The 21,615-nt window shown below is 34.5% G+C and overlaps 1 protein-coding gene and 1 long non-coding RNA gene across 5 annotated transcripts; both read left to right on the forward strand.

Moving 5' to 3' along the window:
- Positions 1-1,312: 1,312 nt before the first annotated feature.
- LOC130468005 (uncharacterized) lies at positions 1,313-6,454 on the forward strand. Of its 2 annotated transcripts, XR_008928244.1 has the most exons (7): positions 1,313-1,426; positions 2,432-2,843; positions 3,542-3,736; positions 4,902-5,029; positions 5,109-5,241; positions 5,375-5,473; positions 6,054-6,435. It is a non-coding gene; the product is annotated as an uncharacterized lncRNA (long non-coding RNA). The 2 variants fall into 2 exon arrangements; XR_008928243.1 differs by having other exon boundaries at positions 5,375-6,454.
- A 6,539-nt stretch (positions 6,455-12,993) lies between these two features.
- On the forward strand, positions 12,994-15,997 carry LOC110806216 (tetratricopeptide repeat domain-containing protein PYG7, chloroplastic). 3 transcript variants are annotated; one of them, XM_022011860.2, is made up of 5 exons: positions 12,994-13,367; positions 14,114-14,165; positions 14,511-14,794; positions 15,206-15,352; positions 15,537-15,997. In XM_022011860.2, the coding sequence occupies exons 1-5, from the start codon at positions 13,140-13,142 to the stop codon at positions 15,816-15,818; spliced, it is 993 nt and encodes a 330-aa protein (XP_021867552.1). In that variant the 5' UTR covers positions 12,994-13,139; the 3' UTR covers positions 15,819-15,997. The 3 variants fall into 3 exon arrangements, with proteins under 3 accessions (XP_021867552.1, XP_021867553.1, XP_056693274.1); XM_022011861.2 differs by having other exon boundaries at positions 12,995-13,367; positions 14,110-14,165; XM_056837296.1 differs by having other exon boundaries at positions 13,033-13,212; positions 14,110-14,165.
- Positions 15,998-21,615: the final 5,618 nt, after the last annotated feature.

Consider the following 21,615-nt stretch of genomic DNA (forward strand, 5'->3'; position numbering starts at 1 on the left):
TGTTTTCTATCTAAGTTTAAAAGGTCTAGCTGAATAAGCAACCATTGAGTCTTCAGCCAAGCTAGGCTATTACAACAATCAAGATTGATTTCAGATGAGATATCTATTATCTGGTTAGCTACTCAATCCTGAACCCAGGAAGAGTTTCATTATGGAAGAGTTCCTTTCAGATGAAGTGGGGTCAAATAAAATTGTAGTCACTGTGTCTTTCTATTAATGCCATGCACTGGAAACAAAATTGTTGGATATCATCCACTTTGTAAAGTTTCAAATATTGATTTTTCTCCTTTCATAATCTTTCTACACCACATGATCTTGAATTCTATTTTGGGTAGGCAGCAAATTTTATTGGATGTTTGCGCGATCTTCTTCTTTTGAATGTAAAAGTTACCTGCAAATGGTCATATAAGTTTGGCCAATACAAATGGCAGTATTTTGTTGGGTTATGTCATCTGTTTTCTTCTAAATTTGTTCTTCTAATTTTGCAACTTCTGATTTGGGAAGTTGGAGTTCCTGTTTTTTTTTTTTTTTGGTGTAATGGATGAAGTTGAGGTGTTTACAGTAATTTGGTACTACCAACTTTTTAGCTGACTCTTTGAGACATGTTATCCATTTTTTTTTTTTGGAATTTGGTCAATCTGTTTGTCGCACTGAAATAAGGTAAGGGGAAAAGAAGGAAAAAGAAAATTGTTTTGCAATCTTTATGGTTATCTGTATAAACTATAAACCAACTTGGTTGTCATAGATCTAAGAAAAACTATTATCAATATCTAGGTCTCATGGGTGTTGAGAATTTCGGGTATATTTTTATGCCTTCTGAATCCATAATATGTATAAGAACTTAGAAGCAATCTCCTACACTGAAAGAGCCCAGTCGCTCATTCTGCGATTTTAGGTCGTTAACTATACGTTAAATAATTTACTCTTTGGATTTCATATTTTTTTTGCTTTTTCTTGTAGACGTTCGGTTGATGAAATGGGTGACGATTCTTTCTTTTCCTCTCTCGCCTGATCAGACCTATAAACTACAGAACTGGTAAATACTCTTAAACCCTTTCATTAATCTGTTTATTTATTTGTTTGAGTTTGAATTGAGTCTAACAAAGTTTATTTACCATGTCCAATATTGAAGTCCCAACTAATTAGGTATGGTATTTAGGGAGCTTTTGATTTTTCTCATTCTATATTTAAGTTTGTTGAGATGGTCAAATTTGGTATAATTTGAGATAACTTGTTCCCTATGACCACAGGTTTGTTAGGAATTTTTCCTAAACTAATCTATATAATTAACATATTAATTTAGGGTTCCTCCAGATTATATCAATTGTTGAAAAAAATATGCAGAAAGTTGAAAGGTAGCAAATGAGACGACTAAAGCATCGGTTTTGGCATTGAATTATGAGATTGGCGATTGGCTCAAAAAAGGGTGTGTTATTATCCTCAATTTTGGCTTGTAATGCTAATGAACTTGATTTTGATTGATTTGTGGGTTAAATATCATAATTTTTTTCTTGATTATGCTATTTGTTATAAGTTTATTTTTCGTGTATACGATTTGTTTGATCATGGAAAATGCGGAATTTTAACATAGAGGACATATATTTCCTTATGTACTAATTGTATTGCATAAGAAACTATGCTTATAAAACACGGTTGAATTTTCTATATATGTAACTAGAGAGAATAAGCTAGGATGACTTAACATGATTTTAGTAAAATAACCTTTATAATTGTAATAATCGAGAAAATCCGAGCACGATCCTTTCACTATTTTAAGAGATGTATAACTTTTCCGCATATATGAAAATGGTACTTGTATATGTGAGTGTAGCTCTTGGTGAGAAGGAGAACTAATTATCATGATTTGTGTTAGAGTTGATATAGTTCCTGAGTAATGGCACTAACTTTTAGCCATTCTTGCTACGCGTTATGACTGAGCGATTTGACTGATATATAGATGATATATTATAATCGGAGCTAATGAATTAGGCTTGGTTTTCAGTGAACTATTCAGAAGTTCAACGATAAACCTATTATGGTGAAATCATGTTACTTAAAATAATTAGACAAACAAAGATAAACCCTGGAGTTTATGCATTTAATTGTCGAATAATGTGAAATTCAGGATCCTCTCTATAAGCTCTAAAGAGTAGGAGAGTTTATGGCTTTAAGCACCTTATATTAGAAAAACAAAGTTTTAATCCCAGTGTTTTAAGTTTTTGACTTCTCTCTCTGTTCTCCAGTCCTAACACCTACAGAGGAACATTTTAATAGAGTAAGATCCTTAAAGAACCAGTTTGTGTTGAACAATAATTAATTGGAATAAAAGGCAAGTATGTGTCAATCGATTACTTTTATCTTTATTAGGAACAAGGTAGTTTGTTGTCACCCCTATTGGTGCTAACCTTAATCATTTATACTTATATTTCAGGTCCACTGCAAGTTTATGGGTAATGGTGGTGGTGATATGGATCCAAAAGATATAGAGTATGTCAAGAAGTGTTGATTTGTAGTTGCATATGGTATCTTCGATGGATACGATACACCATATCAGCTTAATAATATTAGTGCTCGGTCACAAAAGTTCTTTTGTTTTCTTATGGTGGTTGATGAGAATCTTTTTTCATCAAGAAAAACGTTTCTGTAAGAGTGGAAACTGATGGGGGTCATTGAGTGGGAGTTTGACATCTTATTCTTCTGAAGCATCAACCATATGATGAACCCGGAAGAAATAGAAAGGTTCCAAAGATATTAGTAAACATGATGTTTCTAGAAGCATTGTACAACATCTGGATTGATGGTAAAGTGGAGCTAATACTTGATCCGTTACTTATGGTAGAGAGGTAATATATTTTCTTACGATTTTGTCGTCTCATTCTCTAACACTCTCGGTCTCTCTTGCTTTCTGATATATAATTTCTTAATAAATGATAAAGAGTGATTGATCCAACAAACAGAAAAACAGAACTCCTTGCTTTAGTTTCTTTTGATGAGCAATCTCTGACTCTCTGCTACAACCTAAGAGAAAACAAGTTACTGGGGTTTTTATTTGAGTGATGTGAGGTTTGGCATTAGATATTTGATCCGCTGAGTTGTGATTTGTTTATTCTCTCTCTTTCACTTGGATGATCTGTTAGTTTATTCTCTCTCTTTCACTTGGATGATCTGTTAGCTCATGATACTATTCGACCAAAATATAGTAGAAGTTAAATTTAATGAATTTACTGAATTTTTCATAGTGTTCGAGAACGTTATTTTCAATAGCTCATGATACTATTTGTTGAGGCATCTGACATAATTCCAACCATTGCATATAGTTAGCTATGGTCTGTTCCTTTCCAAAAATAAAATTGGGGTCTTTAGTAGTTTGTTTCCCCTTTAATTTTTGTTTTCTTGTTTGTTATGAAGTATTTCTTTTCAACAACAAATGTGATCCTCAATCGGAGGTTTAATCGAGCTTGTAGGAATTGATAGAGTTCTATGCAATCTCCTTGGATGTATCTTGTAGAAGCACTCAGATTCTGTAATTGTAATTGAGCAGGTCAGTTGGTTTACCTGTGACCCCAAGCTTCATATTGAAAGGGAGCAGTTGATTAAAAGGGAACAGTGATGTTATCTGACATGTACGACAAAAATCACACACCCGCTGATTAATGAAAACTTGCATGGAGCTCCAACATATGGCGGGTGAGTTGAAGCTAGAGAACCTAGACACTGCCCTTCTATTGAAGATAAGGTAAAATTTGCAAATTAATATTTTCATGCAAACTGCACTCTTGTTATTCCACCCCCTCCAAAGAAAAGAGCTAGCAAGTTGCTAGGTTTTCTTATAGATGGAGTTTCTATAGAGCTTGTAAGTGAACTGATCGAATAGGAACATGTTTCAATTAGCGTATAGACTTATTCTCTCAATCCCTAATCCCATTAGTTGACGGTCACATGAAACTCGCCAGTTTATGCTTAATTTTCTTACTTTGTATGTTTATTAAAACTTTATAGTATCTTAAGCTCTAGGTAAGTGTGGGTAAGCTAGCAATTGACGATTACTTGTGCCGAATTCTAGAATTTAGATAGTGAGTAGGTAGTATGCTGGTGTTGACTTGATGTTGACGAAGCTTCTTCCATGCTCGGTAAAATTCTAGAATTTAACAGTGAAGATGCTTTTGTTTATGGAAGTACGAGTATCAGAAATGAATTTTTTTCGTAATTGTATCTTTGCCTCTAATTTGTAAATTGTTTGCAAAGAAGCAGTGTTACATTCAATTATATTAAGATAGGTATATGAAGTTTCACCTTGAAGAGGCTGCAGTAATGCAGTATCCTCTTACCAACTAAGCGACCCCTATTCCAATACATTTATGCGGAGTAGTCCGGACTATAATGGGTTGTATTCTTTGAAGACTTTAGCTTTAGTGATCTCCTTGAAATTATTACTACGAGCAATATGTTGGATGAGAGGATTAGCCGAGGCGAGAGGGAATGAGAGTCATATTTTCCCTTTTTGCCCCATCCCGTCATGGTTGTTCATCCAACACTACAAATTTTTTACTTGCTTTAGATATGAATTGATATTATTAGGTTGTAGTCCGTATTAAGTTTGGTTAGCTACATTACTACTCAAAACAGCACTTGAAATCTGTTGTGACAACGCGATTTGGTTTGAATTAGTGGTGCTGTGATCTAATGCAATTTCCTCAAAAGTTAGTAGTTGCATTCATTTAGTGCCACAAGAATTTGGTTTAATTGTTGATTTTGTTTAATTATGGATGGTTTAATTGAATTGGAATATTTACTATTTCAACGTTTCTTTTCTGCTATTTTATTCGATTTTTGGTTGTTTTATTGTGGAAATAATTTTATATCTGTAGTTTTATCTGAGAATTTTGATTTCTGACTTGCAGGAGTGCGCGAGTTTGCAAGAGTAATGTATATGGCAAGGTGGATTGGCGGACATCGTAGTCTGAAATATGTCTATATTTCTACCTTTCTTAGGGGGAGGGGGCTTTGCTAATTTTCATATTATATTCAGGTACAAGTTTTTTCAGTTCACGTCTCAGGTTTTAGGTTTAACTTGTGATATTTATTCCCTGAAGGTTCTTTTGTAATAGGTATCTGGCTTGTTCTACCAAAATGCAATGAAGTACTCAACTACTCCATCCAACGATCCTGACACACATAAGGATTTCAGGCCAAACCAGTAAGGCTAAGAGTGATCTTTCTGTCAAAGATATTGTTGAGCAGGTGATGTTTTTTCTTTATCCATGGTTCTTTATATAATGACTTTGGCGCATATGCCCTTCTCTTTAGCTCGGGATTGTATCTTTTTGCTTATGAATCTTATGGTGAATGCATCTTCAATCTTGGTATCTTCCAGACGTGAAGGACAATTCAGTTATGATGTATATAAAGGGGATTCCCGAAATGCCTAGATGCGGTTTCAGCTCTTTTGCAGTGAGGGTACTGAAGGATTATAGTAAGTTTTTCAGTTTTGGTTGATTATTTGACTTTATCTGTTAGCAATTTGAGGCTCTTTCAAATGTTGGTAGAAACTTTTATAAGTTTAAGTTATCAACACAGCTGAGAGCTATTTATATGTGTGGGATAGACATGGAGTAAAATACCCCCTTCCTCGTATATGGATTAGAGAGGATGGATTGGTGATGAAGCTACCCTGACCAAGCTAAGTATTGACTGAGTTTTTGGTATTCTGTAAAAATTCTTGGCTTAAATTGTCCCCTGTCATCAGGTATAAGCTGAGATTTCGATTGTTCTATTTGCCAAAATTTATGTGGGATCCTGTCGTGGTGTGATGTATTTGTAAATTTCTGTTATTATATCTCTTTATGATTCTTAATTTCTCAATCTTTTCTTACATGTATGATCATTATATATCTTTTTATGTTGGCCTCTTCATGTGTCAGTAGTAACATTTGTGAGATTGAAGAAATATCAAAGGGAGATTAGTGCACGGGTTATGCATAATTATATTTTTTTGCCTAAATTTTTCTCAAGTAGTAAAAAGTTTGTGCTAATTCCATGTCTTTTTTATACAGGCATCGATAGTGAAATTTCCTTGATATCCTAATCCTATTGCATCCTCCATATCAAGCAGAATCAGGGTGGAAGTTAAAAGTTGAAGTTATTTTGTTGTTAAAATCTCTCCTCTCTGTAATGTTTCGATTTGTTTAGGTTAAAATGAGTTTGTCTAAAGAGGTTGTGTTTTTCAAGATTTGTTGAATTATTGTATGTATATAATTTATTGATTATGTTTAGTGTTAAGAGTGATACTTGTATGGTTGTACATGTTTCACTTGAAACTACGATGAAAATTTTAGTTTGGTTTATAGGAAATACAACGTATAAAATGGTTGTTAAACTTATAATTTTCAATGAAAAGTAGTGTTTTTTTCTTGTGACAACAAATATAGCAACTTTCAAAGTGTAATTGCTAAATTATGGCGGTTATAATTTCACAAAGTTTATTTTTGCTACATTGGGGGGACGGCCAACAACTAGTAAATTAAAAGAAGAAAAGATAAGGAGAAAGAAATAAAAATAAAAGAGAAAAAGAAATAAATGTGGAAAATAAAACCCCCTAATTAATCTAAACAATCAGACCCCCATCTCAATCAAGCCCAAGACCTTCGTCATTTTTTTTTCTTTCGCAGCTTCTTCAGCGCCGTTCATCTTCATCAATCATCTTCTCAATCAGCTCCTACCCACCATCATCCGTCGCTGATCATCATCAATCATCCATCGACCATCATCAATCATCTATCGACCATCATCATTATCATCATCAACGGCCATCATCAACGGTCATCAATGTTCAATCATCTCGTCGTCCACCATCATCAAATCGCAGCCGCTACCACCACGGTCACGTGCAAGGTCACAAGCCTTCATTAATTCCGTACACCCACCCGGTGCGGGCGCACCGTTTTGAGGTGCGGGCGCACATCTCTGGAAATGTCAAGTATGCAACAATCAGTAGCTTTTTTACGGGTGATTTCCGTGATGGTGCGGGCGCGGGAAATTGATTCGGGCGCACGAACTTGCTCTGTTTTTCTTCTCTGTTTTGTGTGATTTTGGTATGCTGATTTGGTGTTGGTGGGCTCGGTTAATTGTTGGTGAGGTGTTGGGGTGGTGAAGGATATGTATGTAGTGTGGTGTAGGTTAGGAGGAGGGCAGTAGTTGTTGTGGTCTAGAAATAAGTCAATGTTAGACTTTTGATCCATGGAATTTCAATTGAAGGCATTTGACTTTTCTTGACCAAGCTAAGACTTTACTCGACCTTTGAAACTCGCGCTTGACAATCCACACCGTTCACCTACATAATTAAAATAAAAGACGAGGGAAGAAACAAATAAAAGTAAAATAAAGAAAAACAATGAAATCTAAACTAATACTCCCTTCATTCCCTTTTGTTCTTCCCCTAAAAAATGTTCGGTGTGGTTTAAGAAAACTGAATCTTGGTTTGTATTTGGGATATGAGTAATGATTGGGAATAAGAGTTTATATATTTAAAAATAAAGTTAAGTGAGAGAAAATATTAAAAAAAAAGATATATGGGAGATATTTTGACCAAATTCGAACCAGAAAAAAATCAACCCAGAAACTTCGAATCAGAAAAATAAAAAATTCGAACCAGAAAAAATCAACCAAAAGATTTGGAAAAAATCAAAAGATAAAAAAATTCGAACCATGAAAATAACAAAAATCAAAAAATTCGAACCAGAAGATTTGACCAAATTCGGAAAAAAAAATTCGAACCAGAAGTTCGACAAAAAATCGAGCAAATTCAACAAAAAAACCACCCAAATTCAACCATGAAAATCGAGCAAATTCAACCCAGAAAATCGAACAACAAATTCAACCCAAAATCTAACAAATTCAACCCAGAAACTCGAACAAATTCAACCAAAAATCGAGCAAACTTCAACCAAGAAATATGAACAAATTCAACCCATAAATACGAACACATTCAACCCATAAATACGAACACATTCAACCCAAAATCAACCACAAATTCGACCAAATTTAACCCAAAAATCGACCAAATTCAACCCAAAAACTCAGCCAAAAAATCGACCAAAATTAATCCAAAAATTCGACGAAAATCAAACGAGAAATTTGACCAAATTCAACCAGAAAAATCGACAAAAAAATTTGCCCAGAAAATTCGACAAATAAAATACACAAAAATAAATAAAGACCCACTTGATCCTTACTATCACTCACGATTTTAAGGATTTAGAGGTCAAATTCGACCATGAAAACTCTAGATCTAGAGTTTTTATGGTCGAATTTCACCATCTAAAGCCATTTTTTCATATTCTACAACTTCAATGGAGGGCGGCGGCGGCGGCGGAGGTTTGGTTGTAGTGGTGGCGGCGATCTCAATTCCAGATCTCTGAAGAACAGAGAGATGTTTTGGAGGAGAGAGAGTGAAAATGAGAGGAGGAGAGAAACAGAGTAAGGAAATGAAGAGAGGGAGAGAAATCAGAGAGGTGAGGGGGTTGAAGTGAATCAATAAGGAAATGAAGAGAGAGAGAGAAATAAGAGAGGTGAGAGAGAGTGAAAGTGACGGTAGTGGGGTGGGGTTATGGGGGATGGGAAATTAATTAAATAAGGGTGGTGGGGAAAAAAAGGGTGGAAAAAGGGTAGAATCTTAGGGTTTTTTGGTAAATAGTGGAGAATCTTAGGGTAAATTGGTAAAAAAACTATGACCAAAAATAGTAAAGATTCAGTAGGGGAAGAACAAAAAGAAATGCTAAAAAAGGAAATGGGAAGAACAAAAAGGAATGGAGGGAGTACTAAATAATAATAATAATAATAATAATAATAATAATAATAATAAAAAAAAAAATATTAATAGAAAATAGGAAATAGGAATAGATTTAGAAAATAATAACGATAACTAAAATAATTAAAATATAAAATTATAAAAACAAGGAAACCAAACAAATTACGAAATTAAGGTCTAAAAACAAAGAAAAATCACTAAGTACGCTAATTAAGCTACAAAATATAAAATAAATAAAGGTTAAAAATGAGAAAATTAGATAAATACTCCCTCTGTTCCTTTATGTTCTTCCCATTTGAGAAATGGTGTAAAAATTAAGAAAATGGAATCTTGTAATGATTGGGTGTAAGAGTAATGATTGAATGTAAGATAAAGTAATAAAGTATTAAAGGAAAGTAATAAAGAAATGAAGGAGAGAGAAGATATTTTAAATAAAGTAATAAAAAATTATAAAAGTGGAGTTGGGTGGGTGAATAGGGAAATGTGAATGAATTAAATAAGGGATGGTGGGGAATTTTATGGTAAAAAGGTATATCCAAAAAAGGAAATGGGAAGAACATATAGGAACGCCCAAAATAGAAACGGGAAGAACAAAAAGGAATGGAGGGAGTATATAATAAAATAAGCTAGAAAAATACCTAAAAACTACCCTAGGAGTGACATAAATGTCACTCATCAACTACCCTTCCCAGGTCCGGTCCTGATATTTTGAGGGCCCTAGGCGAAATAAGGGATTTGGGCCCCTTCCAAAATAATACGTCTTTAACTGAAATATTTTTTTTTTTTGTGAAATCCATTATATTGTTGAATTCAAATCAATAGAAACTTACTATATCTCCTTTGCAGGATCCTAGAATTTCAAAATCCGGCTCTATTCGATTTCTTGAAATATTTCAATAAAATAAATACTCACTTAATTACAAGATAATTAATATGCGTAAAGATATATTTTTTGAAAATAAAGGTTCATTTTGAGCATATAAAAATATCAATTAATTTTGTCTTCATTAAAATGCTTATCTATTTTAAAACTTATAAACCCATAGTCCATCAAATAAGCATTTTTTTGCTCACATATAGTTAAATCAATTAGAACTGAGTACTAAAAGTCAAATACTACGTACGTAAACTCAACGTAAAACACAAAATTAAAAATATTGACAAAGTTTAAAAAGAAAAGAAAAGAGATGGTGAGGGGAGTCGAACCCTAGACCTCTAGTAGATATCAAAACTTTAGAAACAACTTTCTACCAATGAGCCAAGAAAATAACATGTATTGTTAATGCGTTGTTTATTACTAGTACTAAATTACTGGATAGACAATTATTTTGGGCCCCTTTCCACCTTGGGCCCTAGGCGGTCGCACCCCTCGCCTACCCCCTAGGACCGGGCCTGACCCTTCCACAAGTATCCCAAAAAATTCTTCACCCATTCCCTACATCTAATATGAGCAACACCCTTTACCTTGATTCCCAAACTGCTGGCGTGCCACACCCTTTGCACTATCTCACAGTCTCTAAACAAGTGATCTTCTGTTTCTTCAGCTTTACAACAAAGAGGGCACCTGTCGTCCACCATTATTCCTCTTCTAATCATTCTAGGACGCAATGGGAGAGCCTTGTTAATCAGCTTCCACACGAAAATCTTCCATTTGGGCAGTAGGAGACTATGCCACAATAATTTATAAAATTTCGAGCTGGTATGATCACAATGTTCTCCATTATTTTCCTGCATCAAGAAAGCATAAATCAATTTTGAAGACATCTTTTCATGGCCATTTCCAACCCAGTGAAACTGATTTAAACTAGCACAAAATAAGTGTCGCCATGGGTACAACTGATCTGGTGCAGTTTCTCCTCTGGTTCAGACTAAGGTAATTCTGGAGTGCTTTGAACTAAGGTAAAACACAAAATACTACAATGGTAGAACTAACGGAGGACTAAACCACGTCATTAGTAAGGGTATTTTGGTTATTAAGTCATTTGTGAGGGGCATTTGGTGAATTTTTGAAAGTCGGGCGGCATTTGGTGAATTACGCCAAGATTCAGGGGTATTTCATGAAAAAATCGTTATTTTATTTAAACAATGCAAATTACGTTTATTTATAATGTTTTTACTTTTATCAAAATCTAACATTGGGAAAATGGGAAAGATTAAATGACCAAATGGAAAAGTGTGAGAGATTGAATGCCTCAATAAATTTAATTGGTTAAAATAATCTTTGAACACAAATTTTGATAGTTATATTAATGCATTTATGTGATAATATAAAATGAAATGTAAAGAACAAACTGGGACACAGAAAATGAAATACATAAATAACAAAAAGGGATGAATGGAGTATTATTTATGTCCGCTTTGAAATTACCCATTGTCACTCATATTAATATAACATTTGAATAACCTAATTGTTAATTTTTTAAATAAAACCGTGTATTAAAATAAATTTATTGTAATACCTTATACATGCAAGACATTTCGTATACCTTTTGAGTAATTTTAAACGAATAATTTTAATAAAAAAAGTTTTTAGTAAAAGAAAAAATCTATACAAAAAAATAAATAACTTTACTTATATCAATGTAACTTTTAAAGATTTTTTCCTTACGATTAGTTAGGGGTGTAAACGAGCCGAGCCGAGCCGAGCTTTACCATGTTCATGTTCATGTTCATTTAACTTATGCGAGCTCGAGCCCGAGCCCGAGCTTTTAATCGAGCTCAAAAATCTGTTCAAGCTCGGTTCGTTTAAAAGATTTTGTGTTCGCGAACTGTTCGTGAACGGCTCATTTATTAATCGAGCCGAGTTTATAAACAAGCTTTTTTCATGAACGAGCTTTCTTAAACGAGATTTAGAGTATAACCACTTGAAAATCTAACAAATTATAATCATATCTAATAATAAAGATTAAACTACATTACTTTATTTGATAAACAAACTAATAATTTAGAAAGAGTCAAAGAGCACTAATTTAGCAATTAAAATTTTATTTCAAAATATTTTTATTCTATTATAGATTTCAAAAGTCAAAAACATGATTTTTATTTATATTTGAAAAACGTATATATGGTAAAATATGATACATAACATAACTAGAAGAACTTGTTCACGAACATAAATGAACGAGTTGTTCATGAACATAATGTTGCGATTAAAGCGAAAATTAGAACAAACTTATCTGATTCGATGAACTGAACGAATAACAATTGTTGCGTCGTGGACACCCACTGTCCTAAAAGACGATTTCGCGCTACCTCCCGGTGCAGTAGAACAGAATGCGGTCGCCCTCCAGGATTAGCGCAACTCCGACGTTGTATGCACTCACAAAGCCGGATGGAGTCAGAACGTATGCCCAAAACCGAGAGCAATTTTGAGAGTAAGAATGTGTTTTCGTATTTTGTGTGTATGATTTTTTTTTTTTTTTTTTTTTTTTTGTGTGAGAAGGGAACTGAAACTCTGATTTAAATAATTAGAAGGAAAGCATTGCAACAGACAAAAACGGCTGAGGGAATGAATGTTGCAACAGCCAGAAAACGGTCAAAAAACATTGATCATAGTAACGGACGTAATTAATGGCATTTAATCCAACGGTTACGTAATCAATACAGATTCCCGTAACAGTGACTTGCGCAAACCGGTCCAGTTACCAAAAAGAACAGGGTTGACCCACAAAACCCACCCCACGCCCGCGAACCGCATTCCCAAGTACCAAGGCCCAAGGCCCAAGGCCCGCGCCCGGCCCGGCGCGCGCGCGCGTGTGTGTGATGTGTCCACCCATACCATTCTCACACTTTCTTAAACAAGAGTTACACTCATTCCCCAATTAATAAACAAGAGGAATATGAAGAGTTTTTCCAATGTGGGACTCTTGAATTTTCACTCACCCTTTTTTCCTTTGTGTTTCCCAATGAGAATTTCCAACACATAAATGAACGAGTTGTTCATGAACGTAAATGAACGAGCATACCTATGTTCATGTTCAAACTCGTTTATTAAGCGAGCTTCAAAAGTTGTTCAAGCTCGACTCGTTTAATAAATGAACGAACATGAACGAGCTTTAAACGAGCCCGAGCCCGAGTAGTTTATTGATCGACTCGCCTCATTTACACCCGTACGATTAGTTATTACTCCGTATAATGTACTGTATGTCGTTACGAAATTGCGGTATTAATGATGGATTAGTGGATTACCAGCTATCCACATTTTTATCCACGGAAACCAAACTTCACAATAATAATAGCTACTCACCACTCGCTTCTCTTTTTCTTCAACCTCCCAAAATTTCTGCAAAATTGAAAAACCCACAAAATTGAACAATTAGCAGTTGAGAAAACCATGATTTCATCCTCAATCTCTGATAAAATCCTCCATTTGGTCCCAATTTTGGTGAAGTCTTCTTCTTCTACAGGCAAATCTTCTTCTATGTTTCTCTCTCAATCATCCTTTTCTTCTTGTGTATTGGTAGCTTCATTATCACCTTCCAAATTCAAGTTATTATCTTGTTCAACTAATGATCCCAGAAATTTGAGCTCTTGTGATGGTCTATTCAAACATCAACGCCATGTAATTGCTCTTTTTCTTTGCTTTTTTTTCTTTAAAATTTCCTGCCTTTTTTTGCTTGGATTGCTTGGTATATGTTAGAGAATTTGTTCTTTAACAACTTGTATGAGTCCATTACAAAATTGAAATTACTGGTTTGTTCAGATGGGGCTTTAATCCTCATTGACCATTGAGTAATTGAGTGTTCTTTAAGTGAGGGGTTGGCCCCTGAAGGAAGTAGTACATATTCACATACTCCATTTAGGATGTAATACTGTACTATGTGCCCAGTAATTTTTTGATACAGTTACACTATTGGTAACTAGCTTTCACGAAAATTCACAAAAATAATATTTAAGTGTTCTACTTGCAGTGATTAGTGAAGCTGTTAACCTAGATTTACATGTCAATGGATGTGATAGTGTTCAAGAGTTCCTTTTTGTTTCTGTTTGTAGGAGGCTGCATGTATCAGATATGTTACTGCTGCCTGATATTATGCAATTTCTGTAGGTTGTTTAGTGTTGGGTTGTTTATTAGTTAAATCTGTTATATTTTGAACCACATTCAATTCTATTGTGTTGTATGTTTATATATTACATGCTCCTATTTAATCAATCACAAAAGGCATTTAACACAAATGTTGCTCCTTTGACGATTTCTGTCATCTGATTTAGCTCTACTTTTCAGTGAATTTATTCTTAAAGATTATTTATATTTTACTGCTTTGCATACAGTCTTTAATTTTTCTCCTTTGTCGTGTATGAAGGCAGAAATTTGGAATGGCATTGACATGGAGACCAATCTTATCAATAAATCAGCATGGTAACTCTTCTCTTATTCTAAAATGTGATAAATCTATGCATAAATATTTCCAAGTGAATGAAGAATTTGCCAATATCTTGATTTCTGAATATTCTTTTCTAATGCTGCATATTCTATGTCTTCCAACTCTTACACCTTGATTTATGAGAAATTAATTTGTTCTTTTACTTTGATGAAGATTTTTAACAAAGGAAACAGTAAACCACTTTATGGCATTATGTTGTTTACTTGTTTTTAATATTTCCATGCTACCTCTTTCTCATTTCAACAAAAGGTTTGAATCTGTTTTGTTGGTAAAATATGCAAATATCTTGTTTACACATTTGATGCTAATGGCCTATGCAGAACTCTCTAAGAAACATTGCGCTGGCGAAAATGTGAAGGGTTTGTTGAGAGGTGGTATTGCCCTTTCATCTGCTACAATTGCCTGGTTGGCTTCTTCGCAAGTGGCATACTCCAGCACTGACATCAAAATAAATCCAGTTTATGAGGTTGGAGAGTTATTTGAATTGGGGATTCAATTGTCATATGTGCTTTTGCTGTTGGCTTTGCTTGGAGTTGGGACTTTTTATGTTATCCGCCAGGTCCTTGTTCGTCGTGAACTTGATCTTTCTGCTAAAGAATTGCAGGTTAGCTTTTCTTTTTGATGCATCTACAATAGGGAAGTTTAAAGTCTCTTGCTTAAAAATGTTCAGATTGTAAATGATTTATTGTCTATTTCCGAAGTCAAAGATTCATTTGTTCTTTTGGCTGTGGGATGTAATGGACTAAATCAAAATGGCTCTTAAAACCTCTTCGCTTCCTTTCCATGAAGTAGAAGATGGCCTTCCCGTTGTCGTCCCGTTATCGCTTTTGGGTCAATTGGAAACAACCTCTCTGCAATTGTAGGGGTAAGGTTGCGTACACCCAACCCCCCCCTACCCCACTTCTTGCCGGAGCCTCTTTGAGGCAATGGGGTAATGATAATGATAATGATGTAAATGATTTATCGTGATTATGAGATGTTAAACCTGAAAATATCAATCATTGTGCAACTTCAGGAGCAAGTAAGGAGTGGTGACGCAAATGCAACTGAACTCTTTGAACTTGGAGCAGTGATGCTGAGAAGAAAGTTTTACCCAGCCGCCACTAAATTCTTGCTTCAGGCAATTGATAAATGGGATGGAGATGACCAGGATCTTGCCCAGGTTTCACACCAATTATAATTTTCAGGCTTCTGAAAACATTGCATATTCTTTCTATTTTCAGGCTTCTGAAAACATTGCATATTCTTTCTAATTTTCAGGCTTCTGAAAACATTGCATCTTTCGACTTTTTGGTCTATCGAAATTAAAAGTGTCTATGTCTAAACTTAATAATCTCTACAAACAGGTATACAATGCATTGGGTGTGAGTTTTGTGCGTGATGGAAAGATTGACAAGGGTATCGCGCAGTTTGAGAAAGCTGTTAAGCTTCAACCAGGGTATGTGACTGCTTGGAACAACCTTGGTGATGCATTTGAACAGAAGAAAGATCTCAAGACTGCTCTTAAGGCGTTTGAAGAAGTACTGCTTTTCGACCCCAACAATAAGGTGGCACGCCCTCGAGTTGACTCACTGAGGGATCGTATTAACGTCTACAAAGGTGTTCCTGTTAAATCCAAAGAACGCTGATTATGCTACAATGTAAACTGACTTATATACTTGAATTTTGACATGCCATGAATATGAGAACCAGTCTTGAATTACGACAATCTATCAGCTCAAATAGTTGCTTTTTGCTTCCTTTGTTTCATATTATAAGGCGCCTGTAATATTTCTATATTATTTGATAATATAAGTTGTTTCAGACATATATATTTGCAGTCTTTTATGCAAATTTGTCAATTTTAATAGCATTTAAGCAAGTTTTTTCAACAAAATTATCGTTTAAAATTAACAATTTTGATTAATTCCAATGATGGAGGCATGGATCAAAGCTACTATCAGATGAATACAAGCTGTTGTCAGTAACTCATGCTCATAGTGAACAAGGGTTTATTTTATGAAGTACACTCAAATACAGGGCACTTAGATGTATAATGGAAGTTCCGTGGAGAATTGGTGATTTCTATTTTCTTTGAGCCACAAAGGCCAAACGTAATGATGTAGATAAGATTCGTTTTCAAGACATGCATACCACCCCTATTACTTTAACTAGCTAAACTAATTACGTCGCCACATCGTACATTCTATTCCGTAATATGTGGATGCTAACTGCGAGTAAAGTAGTTGGTCAAAGTCATGGAGTCGAATCTTGTCTAGTCTTAAGATAGATTTAATTTTAGAATATGAATACAATTGTGTATTGTTATTCGACGCCCGCGTTTAATAAAAACTCCCTCAATTAATTGATAAAGTACGATTTTTACCCTTTACAATAAAACCCTCCTCCGCCTCCCCCTTGTAGGAGATATGACTAATAGTAGATGAAATTACAATGACTTATCTGAAATTATGTCGTGGTGTGACACTAATCACTACCCTAAATTTGAATTTGCCCCACTACACACACGGACTCATGGCAATCAACCCACAGGGTTACACGACTCTTCATTTCCGCTGTGGACGGGTACGAAGATTGAGAACACCCTTGAACAATACTCAGAACAATGGAGATTAATTTGTGTTTGATATTTTCGGAGAAGATGGAGAAGGTATTTTTCTGTGTCTCTTTGGAGGAAGAATCAATGGCCTTTTAATAGGCTGGAAAGATCTATCAAAAATAGAAGACTATTAGTTGGTCCTCAATCGGGCCATAAATGGAGGAAGCAATTAAGGTAATTTAATTTATAACAGTCAACAAATCAATTAGTTGATGTTACACAATCAATCCAATAAGTACGCTCCAAAAATGATGATTCATATTAAGAGAGACCACCTTTTATTTACGAAACTTTTGATTATCTTGAAAGTTGAAACAACATAATTTGAAGTTTTCAACATAGACCGAAAGGGGTCAAACTCCAACATTCCCCCACATCTTATCTTAACCCTTTAAAAAGCAAGAAACCCCCTTTTTTTCCCTTAAGAACAGTATCCCTTCCTCCTTTTACTGGAAACGAAGGCACACCTGTCTAACACCCTTCTCCCCTTTTGTTTCGACCTGTCAACACCCTCCTCCCCTTTTGTTTGGAAAGATACCACACATGTCCACCTTTTTCTCCATCTTCGTCTTCTTCCTGGAGCTTCATCCATCATCTCTGTCTCCCGAGTTCTTTCTGTCTTCCTCAAGATTACTCTCTTTCATGATCTACAACTGTATCCTCCTTCTGCTACCTCTCCTCTCCAATGACATCGGTGCCTCTGGTCCTCTCCTCTCCTCTCCTCTTCCATGGTGTTGGTACCTCTCCTAATTATCTTCTTCGTCTTCTACATCTCCCGATCTATTATTCTTTGTCTTTGATATCTCACGATCTAGCAAGGTATTCCAATAATATCTTTGAAGATTCTAAAGCAAAGCCCGATTTAAGAGAATTAATTAGGTTTCAGAATCTTCTAAGGTATTATTGGAATTCTTGATGGAAGATTCAAGAATGGTGTTAGGATCTAAGCTCTCTCCTTCCCCTTCCTTTGATTCCTAATCTTCTATTGACCTTCTATTTCAATTCAATCTGTGCAGAAATCAGGAATGAAATTGGAAATACCGCAAATGAGGTAAGCTGCGAAGATTAATATTTTTAAAAAAAAATTCAAGTCTCTTTAAATTCAATTTTTCTTGTTAATTACTGTTGTTAATTACTACTCCGATGACTGTTACTTTGGACGTTTGTTAATTTGCTTTGATTAGCTTAAAGGTTACTATTTTACATAAATGTTATAAGCACACCGTGAATTCTGTCTGTTATGCACGAAGCTGTAGTAGTTTTGATAAATATAAATGTTAATTTGGTGCGAGTTTGGTCAAGTTATTGACATTTTGTTAGTCTTGTTTACCATATGCTTGTAGCAGGATTGTTTTTATTGAGTACCCATATTCTAATAATCGTAGATGTAATTGAAAGTACTTTACTCGATTCATTTTTCTGCCTGTATATACCTTTTTACTCCAACTATGTATATAGCATCCTGGTGCATAACTGCATTGTTCCTAGGTTTTGCATATATTTAAATCGCAAACCAGATGAATCCATTAAATAAAACTAAAATTACTTGATATTTTGGTGTTGCTGTAGGCGTTAGTCTATGGAATACATAGCTTAAGACCTTGTGAGTTCCTTGTAGATGAAGGGGTCTCCATTGAAATAGATACATTTTAGGGTTTGCTGATAGGTTGAGATTATTGATCGGATTTCATTCGGCCAAGGAGAGAGCATATTTGTTTGTTGGAGTTATGGATATTATCGTCAAACTGATATTATCGTTCACCAGTAAATAATTAGACTGATGTACATTACTTAGTGATTTCCTGGTTTGTTATTCACCTGTTCTGACAGTGCTCTCATCTTCCAACTTACATCCTTATCTTTTCAGCCACTTTTTAATTTGATTGTTACTGTTTCCGTCTTTTTTGGTAAACTCCATTATTTTGAAGTGATAAGTGTTTCCTTTTTATGAAATTTCAAATGATTTCAGGATGACATTGTGCCGCAACACTTTAATGGAAATTTTCAGGAAAATGTTTCCGAGGTATATAATTCTCTTACCTCTCCTTTAATTTATCTATTTTCCTTCTTGAATTATTGCTGATTGTTTTATATTGTTTTGATTTCAAGCTCGTTTTATTTGGAGGGAGTTCAATAATACATTATACTCATCTTGTAGGAAATGTGTAATGAATATATAATAACCGGACTAAGTAAAGGTCATTACATGTTGACTCTATGAAATTAAATGACAAGTACTGAAGTAATGGATGATATTAAGAATAAAACTATCCACCCCTATACAATAACCTGAATTATGTTGTTTCGATGAAAATTGTATAAATGATGAAATAACTATTAAAATGAAACCTCAATAGAAGACTAAGAGTAGAGATAATAAAACAAGGAAACGGAAGGAATAAAATGCAGTATAACAACAATGAGTATTGAGAACGAACAAACTAATAAAGTTGCAGAATTAGTTGATCATTCGGTCAATTTTGTGTTTCTTCCAAGGTTAGATTAGCTGAAGTGTTGTAGTTTAACTTTTGTACTTTTCCAAATTGTGATTACTATTTTCCGAATGTTAGTGCAGATACCTAGAAGGCGAAGAAAGACATACAAAGTTCAATGTTATGAACCAACAGCAATGAATACTTGGGGGATTCTGAAAAGGCTCTTATTTTGGGATGAAGATAGAACAGTACAGAATTGAACATACACATTCTACAATTCAGAAACATCAGTGTGAAGCAATACTAAACTAACCTTTCCAAGCCGTGTTGATGGCTCTCCATTTGTATTTGGTTCAAATAATGTTTCCAAATAATTTTCAGATTAAGTTGGGCTAATTACAGAGGCTAAAATGTCACTACTTTTTATTATTATCTAAATTTAAATTTATCTTTTTTCCTTGGTATCAGGGAAAGCTACTTCTAATTCTGACGTGTAGGATTTTTATACAGTATATTGTATGCAACTAAGACAGAGGAACTAATCTGGGTTAATGTCATTTTACCATTCAATATGAGTTTGAATTCAGGGCTAAAATATATTGTATAGAAATCCAACAAGGAACATACAAAAAAGAGGCAGCATATATATGCTGAATTATCTGATTTGCACGCATATGTGACACAGGAGAATGTACTCCAGTGAACTTTGACTCTCAGCATATTTGAGGTTTCCACCAAACTTGACTAAAGAAGAGGTCGAAGCTAGGGATCGTAGAAGGGCCCAAAATGAAAATGGGTCTACAAGAATGTGTCGATGCTATAATTGGCAACTGCCATCTGAGGGGCATAAGTGGTGGAGTGGCAAAGAGACTAAGAATTTCCTTTGAATAATTACTCGCCATCATCTCTTGTTCTTGAAGAGAAAATCAATGGACTTGACAGTGTCTTCAGCTTTCTTGCGTCCCGAATGTTAATTCATTTTGCAGCCTTAATTGCCACTGGATTAAGAAAACTGTTTGCTAAAATCTTTCTTTTTGTATTGGAACAAAATTGTGTATGTACTCTCCTTTTTATTTGAAGCTTGCATTGAATTTATGAGGTCTTTTCTCACACATTATTGTTGATTGTAGGAAGATTTTTCAAGAGTGAAGGAGAGATCGTAGAATTAAAATTTGCTCAGACCCTGATGGTTGCAGCCTGCACCAGGGGCATGTGGTGAACAATTATCCTGTCATCATGGTAGTAGAGAATGTGGTTGAGGCAACATATCGATCTGCATAAGAGAGTCTGTTCTGTCAAATGTCCAATCAATGAAAAGCATGGTGAGGTACCTTTCTAGCTTGATCATTTAATTGATTCGATCTTTATTTTTGTTAATCTATTGTGTTAATATCTTACTTTGGATACTCCTTCATGATCTGAATTAAACGGGTTACTTGAGTGCATGGGAAATTATAGTACATGGGACTGGTATGAGAATTAGAGAGAGAGAGAGGGAGAGCAAGGGAAATACAGATATATAGAAAAACAAATATTTTGCTTTTGCTAAACTTTAATAATCTAATTCAGCCTCCGTTTTTTTATTGTCATGGTAGATAAGCTTTATTTGGTCTAGAGTTATTTGGGAGAGGTAAGTTTGTTGCTTTAGTTATGATGGTGGTGATTGAACCGTTAGATTTTTAAAAATTGATAAATTATGTTTTATGTGAAATGTGGAAATGTATGATATATAGTAATTAGGTTGGATATTTATTTAAGTGTCCCACATTTCTTTAAGTACGGATATCCATAAATCTAAGTTTAAGTCCAAATATTAGAAAAAGAAAAGGTATGATAAACTAAAAGGAAATGTGAATGGATTATTGAATTTATATTCACCATAAAAATATGAAAAAGGATTTAGGATGGAAAGAGATTATGATTACCCCTTACAATTTCGAAAACTCTAAAATTTATACCAAGTAAATTAGAACCACCTCTGCACGGTATACCTCCCTTTTTTCTGGTGTTTTCATTTGGCCGGTTTAGATCATTGTTTATCGACTTTGAACCAATAGTTTGTTGATCTGCTAACTGTTAAATTGAATTTAAAATAGTTAGAGTACGTGTTGGACTGATAGGAATGATATGCTTTTTCCTAGCCAAGTGTTTCTCATTGTGTTGTGCTTAACTTCATGGAAACTTAATTTCATGATATTTTGCAGAAGTATATACTTAACAATAACGAAGAGGAGTTGGCACGAGCTATATGATCCTCCAATATGATCTATGTAAAGGAAAACTTCAAGATACAATGTATTATTTTTCTGATAGATAATTCTAGCGAATACCGCTTCTAGATGTTTTATGGTTTGTTTGAATATCTGAACTTTGGTTAATTCCTTTGTTTGG

This window comes from Spinacia oleracea, chromosome 2 (genome assembly GCF_020520425.1).
Source record: "Spinacia oleracea cultivar Varoflay chromosome 2, BTI_SOV_V1, whole genome shotgun sequence".
In the NCBI taxonomy this organism is placed as follows: Eukaryota; Viridiplantae; Streptophyta; class Magnoliopsida; order Caryophyllales; family Amaranthaceae; genus Spinacia; species Spinacia oleracea.